The following is a 21,271-nucleotide window of genomic DNA, read 5'->3' as shown; positions in this document are numbered from 1 at the left end:
AATTCGAATTTTTTTTCGATTTTCGGTCCCATGGAATTCGTATTAACGAGGTTTTACTGTATATACACATGAACTGCAATAGTTAATTATCTGAAACGATATATACATTGAAAGTTACAAGTGTCAGCAATGTTTCAATTAGTGATACATATACTCACCTAAAATAACATTGACATACATGAAGTTAACGATCTTATGATCTTTGGTCATGCAGAAAAAAAATCACTATCTATTCATTCAAGCGAAGATCAAAATGATACTGCCAATACATACATTCCAGAGTGAGTCTATCGATTGAGCTCCACATCAGTTGTAATACGGCCTCATGGTGAAGAAGAAATTCTTAAGGAATCACTTATGGCTGTATGAATACTATCCGTGGCGTTATCCAACTGGCTTTACGTTAGATAATATGCTTACATACTGTTTGCAGTCTAAAATTTAGAAGAAATCTATTTTCTCCAACTTATATGCGGTGAAAATGAGAACCATGCCATTTTTGTTGGTGTTGACCTGTGTCCCTAATAACGGGAATGGGACGACTTGCCTCCGGACAATTGGACGCCGCACTGTCATAGACACGTGTAGACGAGGTATTTTAATCAGTTTCTATCTAGTACTTAGTAGTTTGAATTCATTTTACTCTTAAGATAATGTATTCTTTATCGCGGATTGAGAATTACCAATGCCTAAGGCTTTATATAAAATAAAAAAACTCTTTTTTCGTTGGAACTTAAACATATGCACGATTAAATCATTGTTTACGTCTGCATATTTACATTCTCACCAACTATTAAATCATAATATAATCATTGAAATATAAATAATAATATTGAATATGTTTTTTTAAAGTGCCTATAAGTACCTAACGTCTATTTATTTTCGAATTCCGTGGCGTCCAGTTGTCCGGTGCCAAATCGTCCTAGACCCCTAATAACTATTTTAGCAATAGAAATTGATTATTCTCCCAAGGTGCAGAACTAATGTGCCATTGTTAATGCCATATGGGGTGGTAATAACTGCGTTCAACCAAATCACTTCAGATACTGATATATTCCACTTGAGTGAGGATGTAAGTAGATGTTGTTTTAGAAAATTGTAGTTTTCTTAAAAGCTCATTCTATCTACTTCCGCGTAATTTTTGTTTTTATTCTTCTGATTACGCGTTTTTTGCATATTGCTAATATTGTCATTATTTTCTTCGTCGCATATTGTGAACGTTTTGAATTTGTAGTCTAAGTTCACCATATCATGTAAAGTAAATAAATTTGAATTTAAATATACATTCTGTATTTTGGGACGTTGGAATAAGATTTACTTGAAATGAAAAGATTTCTTGATGAAAAAGAAAATTGATGGTAAATAAAACGAATGAGTACCAAACTTAAGTAATTTATTAGTCAGGCTTAGTTTTCTTGACAGAATACAAATGAATACAGGGAGGAAATTATAAAACATAACCTAAAGCTTTGAAATTTGAAATGTTGAAAACCAACATACATTTTACAATATAGATACAAATTATTGTAGTGAATCTAAAAGTTGATAACGCTAGCCAATTTCTTAACACGGTTGAGGAGTAGATCTCCTTCCCTGATAGTGGCCTGATAGAGGGCACCGCGGTCTGATGCGCCGGTGGAAATTCCATTGGTGCTGCCCATAACGGCTGACCCATTGCCGGCGCCTGTCACCACACAGCCGTTCACTGCGTCTATGCGACACTTCAAACGACCCGCAGCGGTGAATCTGAAACATAAAACATTCATTTATGAATATAAGAATAGGTTACTTTATAATGTTACTTTACATCAGAATTTGAGAATAGTTGGCCACCCCCTAGAAACCCAGACTCCGGAACACATGCTTTAAAACTATCAAGTTCTAAAAACAAGCAAAATTTAGCCTGTTTAATAAAAAACATGTCTATTTACAAATTATGTCAAAACAATTCAATAATTTTACATAATATAACAGAAAAAGTAGTTAAAAACTTGGGTTCTCTGACTTCACTAAAACCAAAACACTGTCTTTTTACTTAGCAGGGCAGAGTTATTAATTGTCCTGATAGTTTAATTTACACGCTATTGCTACCGGTAAATCCATGCACGTGTACAGGTACTATAAATTCAATTATCGTTACCATTATTATTTTTGACTGCTCTTACATGATGAAACCTATTGCATCGATTTCTTTTGCTCGGTTTCGCTCTAACTATGTCATATTTCCTGTCAAAACTATCGAACTTCACGCTTATGTGGTGTGTAACAGCTGTCTTCATAATATTTTTGGAATATGTCTTGATAAATACAGAATGCAGGCCAATCATATTATGATAGCGGTGATCATATACAAATATATATATTTTTAAAAAAAATGACGGGAAAAAAACCATTTTGGGTAATTTATTATCCATCTCATTCCATAAAGACGAATAATGTAGATAGATAATATTCTAATTAATTCGACAGTAAAAATGCCTATTCCTATGCATTATCAACTTCATCAAACAGGTTAAAGCAGCACCTGTGAATAATGAATGATGCGTAATATTGAAAAATGAATGATGCTGAGTTGTTAAGATAAACACAACAGCAGATTGAGATCTAACATTTTGTTAACAATTTATACAAATTAATTCTACTAAAAAAATAAACATTATTCAATGTCACCTATATTTTCTATTATAAATTCGTTTTTATTATAAAATAATTAACATATCGGATGACAACAGCAACTCTCTCCATAATGGAACATATTATTTGAATAATTGATTATTATTAAATTGAATGTAATATGTATGTACATAAATGTATATTGTCGAGTGAAAGTACAATCTAACCTATCTGAGCCACTACAAACTATAAATGGTCTTCGACAGGGTGATGCCCTGGCATGTATATTGTTTAACATCGCCCTGGGGAAAGTGGTACGGGATTCAAAAATGGAGACAAATGGAAATATACTTCATAAACCAGTACAGATTTTTGCCTATGCGGATGACATAAGCATATGTAATTATTGCTATATCCTCATATGCGCTATAAGTTTCACAGCTTTGGAAGCGCCCGTAAAAACATGGGCTTGAAGATCAACGGGACAAAAACAAAGTATATGCCCATTCTGATCAACCAAGTAAATAATCCCCCAGATCTCCAAATCAACGACTACCTGTACACATGTGAATGGATTCACTGGCACCAATAGTGTGTAAATTAAACCGTCGCGATAATAACTGTTTACAGTTAATATTCCTCACTGTCTCGCCAATCTTATTCTTCAAGCGTAAGCGAGACGCGTTGTTGCCGTTGTATGGTGCTATTTGGTAGGTTATGAAAATTGGTAAATGTCAAAAATGCTCTGAGCGGTGTTAGTTCGTTGTTTTCCCGGCAGGTTCGCGGTAACACATAAGTATGACTGACAAAGTTTAGTGCACACTATTTATATCAGATCTCAAAAACCTATCTCCACCCTTCGCCACTGTCATGAATATACACTGTAGTATAGAGTTATAATGCCTGCGTTAAAATGGTCTGCATCACATATAAAAATGCGAATGTGTGTCAAATTGTGAGTTTAAAAAATAAACAGTATTTTTCACACCTTTTCAACTATCAGCAATATCTCTAGTGCTGACACTAAATAATTACATCTTGATGGACGTAAAAGTGACCAAAATAAATTAATACCTAATATTAAGTCCAGACTCAGGAGAGAATATGTAATTACCAGCGACACTTGTACCCTGTGGGGCCAGCAGATAATTATAAAATGAATAAATTGACTGATAATCTGTAAATGATAAACGAGAATTGAAAAATTTTAAAATTATAATACCTTGAGATTTCATCCTCGATATATTCTCTGGTGAGGCCAAATGTGGTGGCAATGTTGTTGAGGCTGAGACTGCGGTAAGCTCGGAGCAGCTGAACGTACGCTTTGATGCGCATCTCACGCACATAGTGGTGATAATGGGGAAAGAAGACAGGATCTGTGCAAATTTGGGTTTCAACCTGTAACGAATACAAAGAAAAGATATTTTATGGTGTTAGCTGTCAACTCATGGTGGAAATGCATTATATTATTAATTTTAATAAAACGCATTTTTATAGTAGGTACTTACTAATTATTCCACTTTTATTAAATCATAACTGGACCGGTTTCGTTCACCTCACAAGTTGAAAATGACGAAACTGGTCCAGTTAATATTTAATAAAAGTGGAATAATTAGTAGTTACTATAAAATTAGGTTTTATTTAAATTAATAAAGAAAAGATTAATTTTCATATAGTAACGTATCAACAAAAACGAAAGATCATTATGTTAACACATTGGAGACAATCGGTGCCAATTTGACGTTGTGCGTCCTAGGTAAAATAAAATATTTTTTATTTTTAGATGTTATACATATTGTTTTTCAATTTGTGTATGAGTCATAGTATGGAGATGGACCTAATAGGTTGAGCAAGTGGCTGACATCCATTTCTCGTAAAAACATAAATCTGTTAATACAAACCTCCACTCCGTGGAGGCCCATATGATCCTATTAGGATCGGACATGGTCGAAGAAGAAGAAGATGTTTCAAAAACTATGCAAGGTTAAAAAAAATATTGAAATTGTTAATTATGTTATATAAAAAGTTGTAGCAGTTTTAGTAAACTCTTGTCAAATTTACTGCAAAATGAAACCTGGCTCTTGGTCCATTTTTCTCCGTTTAATCCTGTATCAATGAGTTAAAGCTGGACATGGAATTTTATTAAAAGGTTCATACAAATAGGTGGAAAAAATCATACTAATTCATATAATTCTGTAAATCACGATCTATGATTAACATACATATTTTCTTCTTAGTCCTTTCCTTCCTCGTTAGTTGATTGTGATATATCTTGGCCAACCTTCTCCACAAACTGGCAGTTTTCACATACTTCAATTAAAATACAATCAAGACCTGTAGTCGTAGTCCAGTGCATAAGGCGCTGGTCTTTCATCCAGGGGCACCGGGTTCGACTCCCGAAGAAGTCACAATAAATTGATGTGATTTTCTCAAAGCCTGGGTACACTATTGTCATGGCCTGTTGTAGTGGTAAAAAGAATATATAAAATATATAACAATAATTATGGAATCAACCATCCAATCATTGATGAAAAAAAGAAATACTACTAAGGTGGAGGTTATATTTTTACGAGGTATGGTTGTTATCCATTCACCCCACACTCTGGATCACACACATATTTAAATAACCACGTGTGACTATTACAGAAATGGTATTCAATTATGCAAAACACATCCTAGTCGTGCACGCTGCCACTAATTCACCATGGGCGATAATTTAATATGTAAACGCTATCATAATACATATGTATTACTCTAAATTTACAGACCATCTTCATAAAAATCATCGGGTAAAGGCTCAGTGGGGTTTGAAGTTTCTTTATGTTCAGATTGTTTTGTTCACAATATTTTTCGATCTTTGATCATCGCCGTATTCAAAAAATCTGCTAAAGGCTCAGCAGTTGAGGTAAAGCATCTTGAATTTTACTAAATTGTTTCTGGTATTCTCTTAAATTTTGTTTAAATATAGTAACTGTCGATAATGAAAATAGGTTACCCATGCAAGACTCTTCATGAAATCAGCATATCTACATTCATGGAGAGCTTCGACAAACTCCCTCAGCTCTGGAAACTGACAACGCAGCGCCTGCACAGTGGCGCCCTGCTTCTGCAAGGTGGTTTGAAGTTCATGTCGGGCCAGTGCGATCATGCAAGCCAGTACGCAGTATTGGACAATAGTACCTGAAGAAGAAAACGACTCACATCAGTATAATTAACAACAGCTCATTCATTTAAAATAGCATACGCATCGATCACGGGATGGATTTTGGTTGAACACACTCACTTTCCTAATCGCACCGTAAGCCCATAAGAATTGAATCATTGGAATATAAAAAGTGTCTAGGAAAGGGAAGGGAAGCATTAACCATTCCCATTTTTATTTCCTTAACCAGCTTTGCGTAAAAGTAGTTTTCAATTAACCATGTCATATCACTTGATTTGTATATTGCATCACTCGTGGCCTGCCTGCGTAAGACAAAGAGCAGATGAGAATTCTTGCAATTCACACTGAGGGGTAGTTTCCTTTAGCGTCACGCAGTAGGAGAATAGTTAGATAATGATAATGAACGTCCAAAGAAAAAAGACCAAAGCTTATTATTTTCACCCCGAATGATAAATTCGAGTATTTCTTTGTGATAGTGAAAAAAGTCAGCCACCCAAGGTCAAAGAAATGTAATATTTTTACCATTTTTTTAGTTACGTATGGTACAGTGAAACCCCGAATCTACGTTTTTCAAGAGACCCTAAAAAAACGATATATGCGGGATATACAAAGAAATTTAAAAAAAACTTATTTATTAGATTTTTTTTATTACATAATAATATGTACATTATTACATATAGGTACATACATTACACATTAATTTTTTAAAAAAGTTTTTAACCTGGCCAATGTTGAACTTACGTCATACAACATCTAAACCGCGCGGTGTTATTTATCAGAATGTGTTTTTTGCCGTATTGGAATGAATAGGCTAGTTAAAAATATAAACTCTCGATTTAATAAAGGCCAGACTCATGAAGATTCCGTGAAAACATTAAAATACGCAGTTATATATCAAGTTCTGTCATAATATCCTTAAGGAATATGTGTATATACTCACTGCGCCGAACATTATTATGAACACTTGAACATTCCAGGTTTACGATTAGAAAAAAAGCGACACAAAGCGACGCGACTGAAAGGTCTGTATGTATTATAAACAATTCTACGAAAGTGAAATGAAATATATTTAACAAAAACAGTCAATCGGGATAATATCTGTGACGAGACCTTAATATTTAGACGATAGATTGAGGAAAACGATAAATCGGGGAACGGTTAATGCGGGATTATTTAACATTGTTCTTATGGGTGTTTGACGGGACTTTCAAAAATGAACGATCCATGCGGGAAAACGATTTATGCGAGAACGGTAAATCGAGGTTCCACTGTACTGGACATTTCAAAAGATAAAAAATAGTTCACACAAACACTTTCTACTTAATGTCAATGGAATATAAATTTACTTGATATCAGGCACAATATTAGAAGGTTGAATTTTTATATCTGGTGTGGCATCGAGCTTGTTCCTGGAATTTAGACTTCCTTGCAGCATACTTAAAATAATCCTGCTTCACATAAATATGTCGTAGTAAATGCAAGTAAATCAATAATTGCTTGTTTTGACAAACGGGGTACTCTTCTGATAAATTCGCAGAACACCTATTCACATTCCGCAGAACATAGTTTGGGATTTATTAGCATACAGACATTTACAAATACTATTTTTTTTTCAGAAATTATACCCATAAGAAAGATAATATAAGACATTTTTAATAACTCACCAACATTATACAAAAATGGAATCTGCCGTTTTTGTTTCCAAGTCCTCATGTGTAGGTACGGTTCTCCCTACCTCCACTCTTGGGGGTTCAACACAGCTATCATCCATGTGGATCGCATACTTTAAAATCGCCTAATCAATCCATCTTAGGGGTCTAACGGGGTAGTGCATGCGTACCGCACGACACTGTATCCTGATAGTGTCGCATAGCCTCTCCTACTCAATTCCTATCTCTACCTCCACGTGGTGAACCCTGGAAACCTGAGCAACTACACCTAAGATCAGGTAGTCAACCCTGGTGGAAGGTGTAGTCAGGGCTAACGGAGAAGGAAGAAATGGCCCTCCGAAAAGGGGGTTGGGCGTGGGGCTAACAACCTCATCCCGTAAAAAACACATTGTTACGAAACCACAACAACAGCCTCGGAAACCGGACACTAAACTCAGACAACCTGGCAAACGCTTTAAGGAAATACGATTTGGAACATGGAATATATTATCACTCTATCGGCCAGGAGCACTTAAACTCCTTACAGAACAACTTATAAAATACCAATGTGATATAACGGCCCTACAGGAGATGCGATGGATAGGTCAAGAAGTGATAGAGAAACGAGACTGCACTATACTCTATAGCTGCCATGATAGTGAACATCACTTTGGGACTGGATTCATCGTAAGCAAACGAGTGAAACATTTAATTATTGGGTTCGAACCAGTCAACCCAAGGATCATGCGACTGCGAATTAAAGGAAGTTTCTTCAATTACTCATTTATAAGCGTACATGCCCCTACAGAGGATAAGTCGGATGAGGAAAAAGAGGACTTCTACGATGCATTAGAAAGCATGTACAACAGTTGCCTAAATCACGATGTGAAAATAATACTCGGTGATCTAAATGCCAAAATAGGACGGGAGGAGATCTACACTGCCATTGTCGGAAAACAGTCTTCACAATGAAAGTAATGACAATGGTACCCGACTAATTAACTGTGCAGCGTCACTAAATATGGTTATTGGTAGTACAATGTTTCCCCGTAAGGATATTTATAAGGGAACTTGGAAATCCCCGGATGGGTGCAAAATAAACCAAATAGACCATATTTTGATAGACAACAGGCACAGATCGGATCTAATGAGCGTCCGGACATACAGAGGGGCTAATGTAGACTCAGACCATTTCCTAGTGTGTGGAAAAATTAGAGCAAAGATCTCAAATACCAAAAAGGAAATGGGAGCAAGAGCAAAACCCTTTGACACAAAGAAACTGAAGATTCCGCAGGAACTAGCTCGGTACCAGGAGAGCTTGAACACTCACCTGAGCGACAATGTTGAGGTTGGAGACTATGAAGAGGTTAATCAACACTGGGAAGAGTGCAAGACTGCCATAGTATCCTCAGCTAATGATACACATCACATCAACAGGTGAACGATCAGAATGGTTTCACGAAGGTTGCTGCGAAGTCACTACGAGAAAGAATGAGGCTTACTTAATGATGCTACAGAAGAAAACACGGGCATCAGACGATGAGTATAAAAAGCGCCGGCGTGACGAAAAGAAACTTCACAACAAAAAGAAACGTGATTATTTTAAAAAAGGAAATGATTCTACTCCAAGAACACTATAAAGCCCAAGAAAGTCGGCTGTTCTATAGAAAGATAAATAATATTAGGAAGGGTTTCAAGCCTCGTATTACATGTGCAAGGATGACGATGGCATGATACTCACAGAAAAGCACCGTATTCTTGCCCGGTGGGTGGGTTTCTTTGATCAACATTTAAATACCCCCCATAATGATGCCGGCAACACTAATATTAATACTCATGACCAGGAATCAGTACAAAGTTGCCATATCAGAATTGGCGCTGATAAAGGCATTCACAGCACTAGAAGCCTCTGCCAAAAGAATGGGTTTACAAATAAACGAGGCAAAAACTAAATACATGCCTGTCTATATCACACTCTTGTGTAGGGGACAAATCACACCACGAGAAGTCGCACCAAAGTTAGATATTGGTGCATGCAAGTTTGATACTGTCGACAGTTTTATATACCTTGGATCTCTTGTAACTCGACATAATGATATTACAGAAGAAACCAACAAGAGAATCATATCTGCGAATAAATGATACTTTGGCCTGTTAAGACATTTTAAGTCCCGCATACTATCTCGCCGAACTAAAAGCACTCTTTCCAAGACACTTGTAAAGCTAGTGCTCACTTACGCATCAGAAACCTGGACATTAACTCTGCGAAATGAACGAGCCCTGAACATCTTTGAAAGAAAAATTCTCCGCCGTATATATGGACCGATCAGGGATGGCACCAATTGGAGGAGAAGATATAATACTGAGCTCTACGGGCTGTACGAAGATTGCAGCGCAGTTCAATCAATTAAGATTGGGAGACTGCGATGGCTAGGTCATGTGCACCGTATGAATGACAATGAACCGGCAAAGAGAGTGATGTCCAGCAATCCAATAGGACGTAGAAGAAGAGGGAGGCCAAAGATTAGCTGGTTGGATGGAGCTGCCAGTTGACTGCCGTATTCTGGGGGTATCAAATTGGAAAGCGGCCACACTGGATAGGGACAGGTGGAGGGAGCTGTTGGAGGAGGCCAGGACCCACACCGGGTTGTCGTGCCCCTGATGATGATGATGAATCAATCCATCTTATTGGTGTACAACCTTGGGGCATTTTAAAATTTCACTCACCGAAATCTACCAGTTCATATGATTCAAATGTTGAAACGCAATCGATGAAGAGCTCAGCAGCGTGTGTGTAGTCCCTCACAGATAAACAGTAGAGCGCTTCGTACGCCTTAAGTTTATTACGAGAACGCCAATCTCCGCCGCGGTCAACGAGCTCGTGAGCCTAAAAGTACAATAACAATATGTATTTAACAAAATTGGTATAAACTTTATGAGCTTTCATAAATGTAAATAATTAAAAAATGCTGTCTGGTGTCAATTGGTGATGAAAGTCCAAATAAAAAATATAAAAGCTTTCAACCTTCATAATTATTCTATCTTTAGGTATGATTCCTGAGCTACAAGTATTTGGATGTCTGTCTATGCCTACCTGAGGTACGGTACACACAATTCACTATAACAGCCATTCTACTTGAGCAGGTAAAACGCAGCAATTCAACCGCACCTTCAAACAGAACCTTTCAGGGCAAAAGCTTTGATAGTTTTTGTCTACCAGTATAATTACTGCATCCTTTCAATAAGTAATAATACTTTTCTTTCGAAATGACAACTCTAATTGCACAGTCAAATGAAATTGTTTGTTCAAAAAGCGGTGAGTCATCACTTTTTGTTAACTAGGTACATTTTTTTTGATATGGTATTTTTTTTAATCCAACATATAATAATACTTCAAGAAATATTTGAATATGTATTCACTTATGTTATTAATTCTATAATTTCTGCATACCTTATGGATAGCTTTTCCCATCTCTTTCACATTGCATCCATGGAAATAGGCAATCCTAAAGAGTGCGAAAATTGCTTCTAGCCGTCTATTTGTAGTGAGGGTCGTGTCTTCGTGCTTACTAATCGCGAGGGCTGTTGCTTCCTTCTGGTCTCCAATGGAACAGAGGTAATCCAATCTGAAAAAGACAAATTAAGATATCTTAATACAGCTCAACTTTAAACCACTAAAATGTAATTCGTACCGGTACATATATTAAATGAATTGTCATTTAAACATGTACCCATGATCTTACGTTGAAGTTGCCTATTTATGAAAAAAACTTTTTTAAGAAAGTGCAAATTCGTTATATCGCAATCGATTTTTAATATTTTTTGTTCCACATGTACTTTGTCACGTGCCACATGCCAAAAATCATCGTTATTAGAGGAATCACATATGATCCGATTGTTAGACGGTTACCAACAAATTTTACAGACCTAATAAATATAATAGGTACTCTGAGTAGGGTAAACTATGTAGATCCGTTTTTGCAACGTCAAACAAAATGAATATATTTTTCAATTATGTTACTTTATGTTAGCAAAGTTAAATTACTTTTGTTTTATGTACTTATGACATTTATTTTGTTTAGTTTGTATTGTGGTAAAGTTATAGTACTCTTTCAAGCCCCCTGTCGATTGCAAAATTTTGCTAATCGCGATAGTTAACACAGTGTATCCCCGCAATTAATGGACCTGTAGTGACACTTATGAGTCCCCTGTTTGTTTCTTACTGTCATTTACATCGACTTAGGTATTGACTGGTTATATTTGGTAAAAACTCGTATATTTACGCAAAAACTAAATCAGATAATACTGACACATTATCCAATATAAAAATGCACAACTCATATTGGTAATATCAATGTCAAAATAATTAGGTAAGCATAATGTAAACACCGAATGTGATTATTTATCGATATCATAATCAGGCTCATGTCCTGAATTTGTGCAACAGAAGAGTTGTTCCGAAGATACGTCTCTCCCTATTTTTTTGTTATATAGTGTGTCAAATCAATCCAATTAACCCATCTCAAATTCTATCTGAATTATAATCCTGCAGTTTAAGCAGCACCTGAACGAGAGACATGGTAAATCTGTAGAAGTCCAAAGGATTTATCTTGGACAAGATAGAGAAAATATAGATTGATTTAAGCCAAACTAACCTGTCTTGCCATACCGGAGTTTCAGAGTCGTCCTCTTCGAAATTGGCAAGTCTCCTTGTATTTTCTTTCGCCATGTCATCGAACAACTTTTGATTGAAGTCCCATCCTAAATCGGTACACACCTCACGATAATATGGAGCCATATTATCGGCTTTGATTCCTTGCAATAACCGCTCTTTGAGTTCTTTGTCATTTTTCAATTTTGGTAAACTAAGTTTAAACTTAACCGAAGCCAGAAGCATAAAATCTGGGGTTTTTCCTTCCGCGGAAAGCTCCATATTGCTTAAGAAAATCGAAATAAACTTTATCGACAGAAAAAATCACAATATTCACACAACAGTTATCAGAATATCGTGACACTTGTCAGTGGAAATTTGGAATTTGGAAAACCAAGAAGATGAGAATGCAAATAATTGTGACTAACTTCAGACCATTACTAGTGTTAATGTCGTTTTAACATACAATGCAATATATTATAACACTACTAACTTATCCTTTTACTAACGAATTGTGTGTTTAATTTACTGTACCTACTGTGTCTGATATATTTTATATAAAATAATATAATAGTATGATATTAAATATTATACGCACAGTTCTTGGTGTTTTTTTTGTGGATCACCTCAAAACTGCGGCATTTAATATCGACAAGCGGTTCGTTGTATTTCTAACAAGCCACCAAAGTACGTTCTTCACTACATATTATTAGGTAGATAATTCAAAAATTATACCTAATTTTCTAAAATAATGTATAACTATTAGTATTTATTCTTTTTAAACACGTAGGTATATTCCGCATATTTGAATAACCAAATGAAGCATAATGAAAACGGGTGACCACAATATAATACTAGTGGGCATAGTGGGTGAGTACCTAGGTATGGACGCTAATCATAATCTCTCACTTATATGGTTTCTTTAGTTGGTGATTTACATAGGTATTTCTTCAAAGTACGATCAGTAATTTATAGAACGACATTCTAATCATACATATCACGACGATATATACCTTGTTCTTAAAATGGCATCTAAGAATATTATATTATTTTATTTTATACTTTTCTTCTCTAACTACCCGTTATCATGCCAAGTGAGTAATTACGTTTAGGTACTTCTTGTTTTATAATTAAGAAATCCTTTATTGTACATAGGTATTGTGAACGATAATAATTCTATTTTTATATTGTGATATTGTAGGCAACGCAGTTCAAAGTTACAGACCAAGTATATTTTGATATCAGTAAAGACGGTGAGCCTCTTGGCAGAATGATTATTGGATTGTTTGGAGAGATCGCACCGAAAACTGTAGAAAATTTTAAACACATTGCTAATGAGGGAATCGATGGAAAAACTTATGCTGGTACAAGAATTCACAGGGTTATAAAACGTTTCATGATACAAGGTAACCGTGATGTTTCGTCAGAGGTAGGTATATAAATATTAATATTTTGTGATAGATAGGTATATATTTTTACAAGATATATTTTTATTATGAACCAACCAATTTTAAAATCCGTGTTTACCATCACCAATAATTATTATAAAAAACATTTTTAAAATGCATTTAAAAGCTACCTAAATCAGTTTTTTTTTCTTAATTAGGTGGAGATATAATAAACAATGACGGCAGAGGTTCTATAAGCATTTTCGGACCAAGTTTTGAAGATGAAAATTTAGAAACTGAATATAAAATATCAGGGTTAATCTCGATGGCAAATAAAGGTAAGAACATTACACTTGATTCAAATAATACATTGTGCAATAGGTATTTTAGCAGTATTTGTACCTATCTATATAAACATAACCGACTTATAATTATTTTTCTTATTTAATATAAACATAATAACGACTGCGTGCGTAAAACACCTGTTTAGAAAAAAGCCTATGATTACATGCATTGTTTCATAAAATCAATACAACTTTCATCATATTAAAAAAAACTTCAACATCGAGCAGGTGGATAGGTATCTACCTACTTAAATGCCTTCTTGTTTCATTGAAGTTTCTATTTGATAGAATTGAGATATAAATCAAATTTGAAATTATAATCGGATGCATTAGGAATCAAGTAAGACATATATCAACGCACTCGAATTGCAGTGCCGCGTGTCTTAGCCCTTAGTTGGTAAATTTAAATATAATAATAATTCTTTATAGGTATATTTATCGCTTTAAATAATATTAATCGACTACTCTATTTTTATTACTCTAGGAACAGACACAAATGGTTGCCAATTTTTTATTAACACAATTCCTACACCGTGGCTCAACGGACAACATACAATTTTTGGAAAGGTAATAATATATTTTATTTCAATCATTACTTAATTAACATTCTGTTAACTTTTGGAATTTATGTAGTACTTACTTAAGTCAATAGGACTAAGGACTACCTAACTATATATTACCTGTGTTAACAATTTAGGTATTCAGTTTAAATTTAGGTAAATAAATTATTACATATGTAGCTATTATGTTTTATATACGTAATAGGTATTATAGTTATCTAAAATCTAAATGATACTGTTAAGAATCATCTTGGTGAGCCGACCAAGATCCACATTGGACTGTAATGTAAGGCTTATAAAAATATTTTCAATCATAATGACTAGGTACTTAGGTACTTAGATTTAATTTTATTGTATTTCAAATTTATATATTTTTTAGATTGTGGAAGGGCAGGATTATTTACATCTAATAGAACATGTTTCAACAGATGTAAATGATAATCCAACACGTGAAATAATTATTGAGCAATGTGGCCTAATTGAAACACCAACACCATTCTTTGTATCAGATGAACCGTACGAGTATGTACCGACTCTAATTTATTATAATTTATTTTTTGAAATACCTATGTCAATATACTTAATATTATTTTTAAAAATCGTACTAAAACATAATATTATTTACAGCATTTGGGCATGGCTACGGGCTTCAGCGGTCCCATTGACAATGTCATTTTCAATATTGGGTGCATTTCATTGGATGATTAGGAAAATGGAAATTTAAATAAATTATCAAAATAATTAATTTAAGCAACGTTATAAAAATTTTATCTACTTCAATTTAAAAACGTTGAAAATACAGTCAAAATTATATTCTAACGAAATGCTTGTTTTATTTCATATCTACCTTTAAAAAATCATTTAGTAATTAAATTGTTTTTCAAGTAAATTTTAAAATTATTTTGCTGTAAATAGACAAATAATAAAATTGCAAAATTTAAATTCGACCATCCGAGTTGACCTGTCAGGGTAGGCTGAAATAGTTAAAACCATGTTAAAAAGGCCGGAACCAGTACGGTACGCTAGTACTTGGATAATTATTATGTAATACAGGTAACTTTCTAAAAATATTTTATTAATTATTATTTACTATCTTATAGTATCTATCATATATGTTAATGATAGGACCCAGCCCATTCACACGTGGGTCATCATTTATAAATCATATTAAAAAATGTTTTCTCACTTTGTCAACACTAATTTTATTATTGAAGATGATTATTTTTACCAATCATCACAAATTTTCTTTCATTTTTCGATGTAGTTTAGCTGGTATCAATGGTTTGGAAAAGAGTTTTTATTAATTCTGCAATAATTAGACACCCATTTACATTGACAGCTATTTCGGGTTATAAACTTATAGGTACTCAGAATACATGAAAATAAAACAAAGAAAAGAAGAAAGAAAAATAATCATACTTGCATGATTTCAAATAATTATCTATCAACGGAAAGACATGGTCAATTATGAATATTAGTACTTATGGTAAAATATTATTACAATATAATAATATGATCAGAAGTAAATTCACTGCCTGACTAAGGCCTCAACAACTAGTTCCTTTTATCCGAATGTTTAACTATTTCGTATGGTTAATGAATATAATATTAGTTTGATGATCCAGTGGATTTTAGCAGACAATATAAAACCGGAAGACCGCAAAAGAAATCAACGACGACGGAAGCACAGGTAGGTACAAAAAAACCAATTTTAAAGATTAAATTTAAAAATAAGACCTAAAATTTTCCATTAAGATAAAAATGGCAGGTAGAATTAGTACCTACCTTAGTTTTTATCGTAAATTAATGATTAACTGAATTAAAAGTGGTCAACCATCGCCACAATACAAATAATAAAAAAATAGTTGGTACCTATCGTATGTCCTATCGTACCTCCTCGATTGGATCTCTACCTTGTCGTGGTGAGGAGGCTTATGCGTTCCGAGGATTTGTAGGGCTTTGCTGGCGATAGTCTAACTACCGGAAGGGTCTCCCAAGCCAGACAGGTTTATGATGAGGAGCCAGACTAAGAGGGATCCACTGGAGGAAGGCAGCAATTTCTTCAGTACTGACTAAGGATGGTGATCAAGGGGATTGGAACAGCCTTAGAGCAGACACTTGAAGGCGATAATGAAAACATTATGAACGGTTTCAATATTGCGATGTGGAAGGCAACGGGAAACCACCACATTAAAATCCCACGAAAACAACATGAAATGCAACATCATAATCGTAACAGTACGTCAGGAGATCCGGCTGACACCCGGCGCCACGCAGGGTCCGGGCCGCGTGGTGTGAAATTGGTTACTGGGCACACAGGTGTGATTTATTAGGCAACGTGACGTGGGAAATCAAATACTGGTAAATCGGTCAGGAAAATCCCAAAGAAAATAGGTACATGGAACGTAAGGGGACTTGTACAACACCCCGGAAAGCTCGCAATCATCTAAAAAGAGATGCAGAGATACAACGTAAATATAATGGGTTTAAGCCAAACACATTGGAAAGGATCCGGACACTTCGAGACTGATCTTGGCAACATGGTATATTGTTCAGGACAAAACGAAAGTCGAAACGGAGTAGCTTTTATTGTACCACGAACTCTCCGAGATAGTGTCATTGGATACAATTCGATCAGTGACAGGATAATAACAATAAAGCTCAACGCCCAGCCATGTTTGCTGAACATTATACAAGTATATGCGCCTACAGCTGCATCAACAGACGAGGATAGCGAAGAATTTTTCAAGGAGCTAAGAAGCACAATCCAAGAAATACCCAAAAGAGAGATGACCGTTGTTCAAGGCGATAGGAACGCCAAAGTCGGTAATACCATGAACGACAATCATCTCAGAGAGTTTATCGGTAAATTTGGACATGGCAATCGCAACGCAAGAGGGGAAGAGTGCAGTTCTGTGCAGTTTGCAGTCCTGCGTAGAGCAGGATCTTGCAACCATGAATACATGGTTCCAACATCACCCTAGGAGATTATATACATGGATCTCACCTGGCGATCGCTATAGAAACCAGATTGATTTCATAACAATAAATAAAAGATGGAGGTCATCAGTGTTTAATGTACAAATCTACCCAGGTGCAGACTGCGGTAGCGATCACCAACTTCTTGTTGCCAATATGAGACTAAAGCTGAAAAAGACTAAACGATGTGAGAATACTCGACCGTTTATATTTAACGATACTACGACATCGCAATTTAGCGAGGAGATGAATCGTAAAATAGCTTCACTATACGTAGACCCCAGCGACAATGTCGAAACAACATGGAATAAGTTGAAGGAAGCCACCTTATGCGCGATGGAGGAACTCCAGAAACTCAATAACAGTAAGGAACATCCGAAACGTCGCAAGATCTGGATATCTGATGAAACATGGGAGGCCATACAAACAAGATCTTAGAAATAAGGGACTTAATTCAACTATACAACATGCAAGGTACTCTGAACAAAACAGAGTTGTTCAGCGACTCTGTCGGCGGGACAAGAATCTTTTCCTCAGAAATAAGTGTGAAGACATCGAAACCCATGCTGTCAGAGTAGAAACTCGCGATCTTTTCCAAAAAGTGAAAGAAATCACAGGAGATTTCAAGAAAATAAACTGGGCCATCGAGGAAGAGGACGGCACACTACTTATGGAGTTGGATAGGGTCACGGCAAGGTGGAAAACATATTGTGAAGCCCTATACAGAGATACAGAAGAGGATGGTGAGGTGGTTGACGTACGTATCGTTGAGCAAGAACCTGAAATACTTTTTAGTGAAGTGATAGAGGCGATAAAGAGACTAAACATCCACAAGTCACCAGGTGGCGATGGCATAGCTGCAGAAGCATTAAAAAAGGTCAATGATGACGGAAAAAAAATATACATCAATTATGTAACATGATCTGGAAAAGTGGTGTATGGCCCAAGGACTGGACAGAGTCAATTTTGATCCCCCTGCACAAAAAAGGTTCCTCACGTAAATGTGAAAACTATCGAACAGTCTCACTTATTCCACATGCAAGCAAGATCTTATTACATATAATCAGCAGACGTCGGAAGCATTTCATCGACCGACAAATACCCAAAGAACAAGCAGGTTTTGTTATGGGCAAGGGAACTCGAGAGCAAATTCTGAACATCAAACAACTAATTGAAAAATGCAGAGAGTTTAATACCCCTATGATGTTATGCTTTATTGACTACCAGAAGGCATTTGACTGCGTAAGATGGAACTGTATGTGGAAGGTACTTCTGGAAATGGGAGTTCCATCACACCTTACCTGTCTCATCAAAAACTTATATAACAATAGCCACACAAAGGTGAGAGTAAATAGTGCGTTTTCTGAGAGTTTCCGAACCAAGAAGGGAGTTCGTCAGGGATGTGTTTTATCTCCCCAGTTATTCAATATACCTATATGGAGAGCATATAATGCGAAGAGCTCTAGATCATTGGTAAAGCGGAATAACAATTGGTGGCCAGAAAATAAATAACTTAAGATTCGCAGATGATAGCACACTAATCGCTGCTGATGAAAGAGAACTCACAGAGCTGCTACACCGGGTAGAGGAAGAGAGTCGCAAATACGGCCTCCTTATTAATAGGAATAAGACCAAGTTAATGGTTGTTGATCGGGCCAACCTTCTACCAACACCAAGTACACTCCAAAACCTCGAAACAGTCGACGAGTTTATATATCTTGGATCGACCATCAGTGGAAAGGGCGGATGCGAAGCGGAAATAAGAAGGCGCACACAGATTGCAAAAGTGCGATGACACGCCTTTCGGCGGAGGATCGGGGAATTTCGATTGCCACAAAAATGATGCTTGTGCAAACATCGATATTTCTATACGGAGTCGAGTCGTGGACCCTGAAGGCAAGAGAACGGAAGGCAATTGATGTCTTTGAGATGTGGTGTTGGCGCCGAATGCTTCGCATTTCTTGGACGGAGCACAGGACGAACCAGTCAATCATCCAGAGACTGAAGATAAAGGAACGGCTCTCGACGATATGTCTGAGAAGAATTCTGCAGTTTTTTGGACATATTGTCAGGCGCGGACCGCACAACCTGGAAAGACTGGTAGTTTTGGGTAGCCTCCAGGGAAGGCGAAGCAGAGGAAGAGCGTCTGCGCGATGGAGCGACCAAGTGAAAGAGCTGACTGGGGGCACCATCCATTCTGCCCTGAGAGAAGCGGAAGATCGAGAAGGATGGAAAGTCTTGATCGCTCAAAGGATGGCGAAATTTAAATGTGGTCACGATCTTCAGCCATGAGTGCACGACCAAGAAGAGAGATCGTATGTATATATTAAATGTTTAATGTAAACGCGAAACGAAAATATTGCTGCGGAACTAAAAAAAGTGTATCGATGGGAATGTTACTTGTTATTTCTTTTCAGAATTTAAGAGTAATTGGCGTCTTTTTACTGCTCCCCGACTAGGCCGAGTAAAGCCGCGTTGTTACGGTCCAAGTACAATCCAAGTACACTTCTGGACCGAGTGCCATCCAAGTGACAACTTCATACTAATTATTCCTATCCAAGCTACTCGGACCGCGTCTTCTGCACCGGCTACACAGCAGCGACTTGCCTGCGCGGTTTTGCCTGTGCAAAAAAGACGGAACACTCTCGCATGGCCACACGGCACAAGTAAAACCGCGCAAACCTCATTACGTTACAACAGAAGTCGTCGTCGTGAAAACACTGTTTTTCGGAATCGCAACAATGTCGTGTCAAGTGACGATTTGTTTTTGTCACAAGCGTTTTTCTATTGTTTATTGGTTAATAAAAGAGAAATAAATCCTCCAGATCCAAGTGGACCAAACAATGGTTATTGAAAAGAAACATACACTCGCATATAAATTAGCATTTTTTTGCTTAAATATAATATATACCTACTAGTGGCGAAGGGTGGAGGTAATCCGCCATAAATGGTGCACACTAAACTTTGTCAGTCATACGTATTTGTTTTCATTGAAATAAGACTACAATTTACAGATGGTGTTGGTTAGTTTTTAAAATTCAATTAAACCCTGCAAATACCAAGCCATAATAGATAATAGTCAAAAAAATACTAGTCTATCTATAAAATATCTTAAATTATGAAATTAAAAATCATACATAAATATGAATATTTTATAGCTGATATAATATTTTTTTTTATGTATTGTGATTTTGTTAAGGCAGAGTTTAATGAATTTAAAAAACGTACCTACAATAATATGTGTAATATTATGTATTCTTAATCCAACGAAAACAAATAAATATGAATGAAAAAAGACCGTAACCTTCGACGAACTGAGCGCGGTTTGTAAAACTCGGTTTTCGCAGTTAAAATTTCAAGCAAGTTGAATTTTACGCAGGCCGCACTTTTTGGTTTGCGCGGTATACAGTTTTGTCGTCTACACGCACGGGTTTGCCTGCGCAAACCGGTTTGCGCAGGCAACACCGTAGTGAAGCATGAGCGTGTGGCCGGCTTTTTACTCATCCAAGCTAGCTTGGATAGTAGTAATTTGTATAAAGCTGTCTCATACGAGTGCGCTTGGATGGCACTCGGTCCAAGTGTACTTGGACCATGTCAACGCGGCTTAAGACAAGTCAGTAGTGTCTAGGGAGTCTAGGTCATGTCACAAAAAACATTCCGCGTGCCATCAGGTGGTAGGTACACGTGCTATAGGTTGCCGATCGCTGCGCTAGAGCATGGAATTCGAAATAATTACGGCAGACATTTTTTAATTATGTACGGTTTACGATACAGTATTAGTAGTATCTATATTACCTACCACTATAATTAATTAACATAATCTCAAACTCTCGTTTTACTTCCTTTCCATCAGAACTGGTGATAAAGAATTTGAGAATTAATAAAATATTATTGTATCAAATCGGGAAAAGTTGACTTGTTACT

General features: G+C 36.1%; 3 protein-coding genes across 3 annotated transcripts; 2 read left to right on the top strand and 1 right to left on the bottom strand.

Moving 5' to 3' along the window:
- Window positions 1-1,376: 1,376 nt before the first annotated feature.
- On the bottom strand, window positions 1,377-12,471 carry LOC147066105 (26S proteasome non-ATPase regulatory subunit 6-like). The gene is made up of 6 exons (XM_085956070.1): window positions 12,081-12,471; window positions 10,877-11,051; window positions 10,153-10,312; window positions 5,609-5,793; window positions 3,836-4,011; window positions 1,377-1,746 (listed from the first exon to the last, which is right to left on the bottom strand). Exons 1-6 carry the CDS (start codon window positions 12,356-12,358, stop codon window positions 1,536-1,538), a joined length of 1,185 nt encoding a protein of 394 aa, XP_085812196.1. The 5' UTR covers window positions 12,359-12,471; the 3' UTR covers window positions 1,377-1,535.
- An 808-nt stretch (window positions 12,472-13,279) lies between these two features.
- Window positions 13,280-15,185, top strand: ninaA (neither inactivation nor afterpotential A). The gene is made up of 5 exons (XM_085956071.1): window positions 13,280-13,482; window positions 13,683-13,802; window positions 14,293-14,375; window positions 14,748-14,890; window positions 14,996-15,185. The coding sequence occupies exons 1-5, from the start codon at window positions 13,347-13,349 to the stop codon at window positions 15,090-15,092; spliced, it is 579 nt and encodes a 192-aa protein (XP_085812197.1). The 5' UTR covers window positions 13,280-13,346; the 3' UTR covers window positions 15,093-15,185.
- Window positions 15,186-16,908: 1,723 nt separating this feature from the next.
- On the top strand, window positions 16,909-17,352 carry LOC147066103 (protein CFDP2-like). Its single transcript, XM_085955725.1, has one exon. It carries the CDS (start codon window positions 16,909-16,911, stop codon window positions 17,350-17,352), a length of 444 nt encoding a protein of 147 aa, XP_085811851.1.
- Window positions 17,353-21,271: the final 3,919 nt, after the last annotated feature.

The sequence above is a fragment of the Rhyacophila brunnea genome, unplaced genomic scaffold (assembly GCF_057557595.1).
Source record: "Rhyacophila brunnea isolate RB1 unplaced genomic scaffold, BYU_Rbru_1.0 scaffold_5, whole genome shotgun sequence".
Taxonomy (NCBI): domain Eukaryota; kingdom Metazoa; phylum Arthropoda; class Insecta; order Trichoptera; family Rhyacophilidae; genus Rhyacophila; species Rhyacophila brunnea.
The sequence above is the reverse complement of the archived record's forward strand: the minus strand, read 5'-3'. Positions and strand labels throughout refer to the sequence as shown.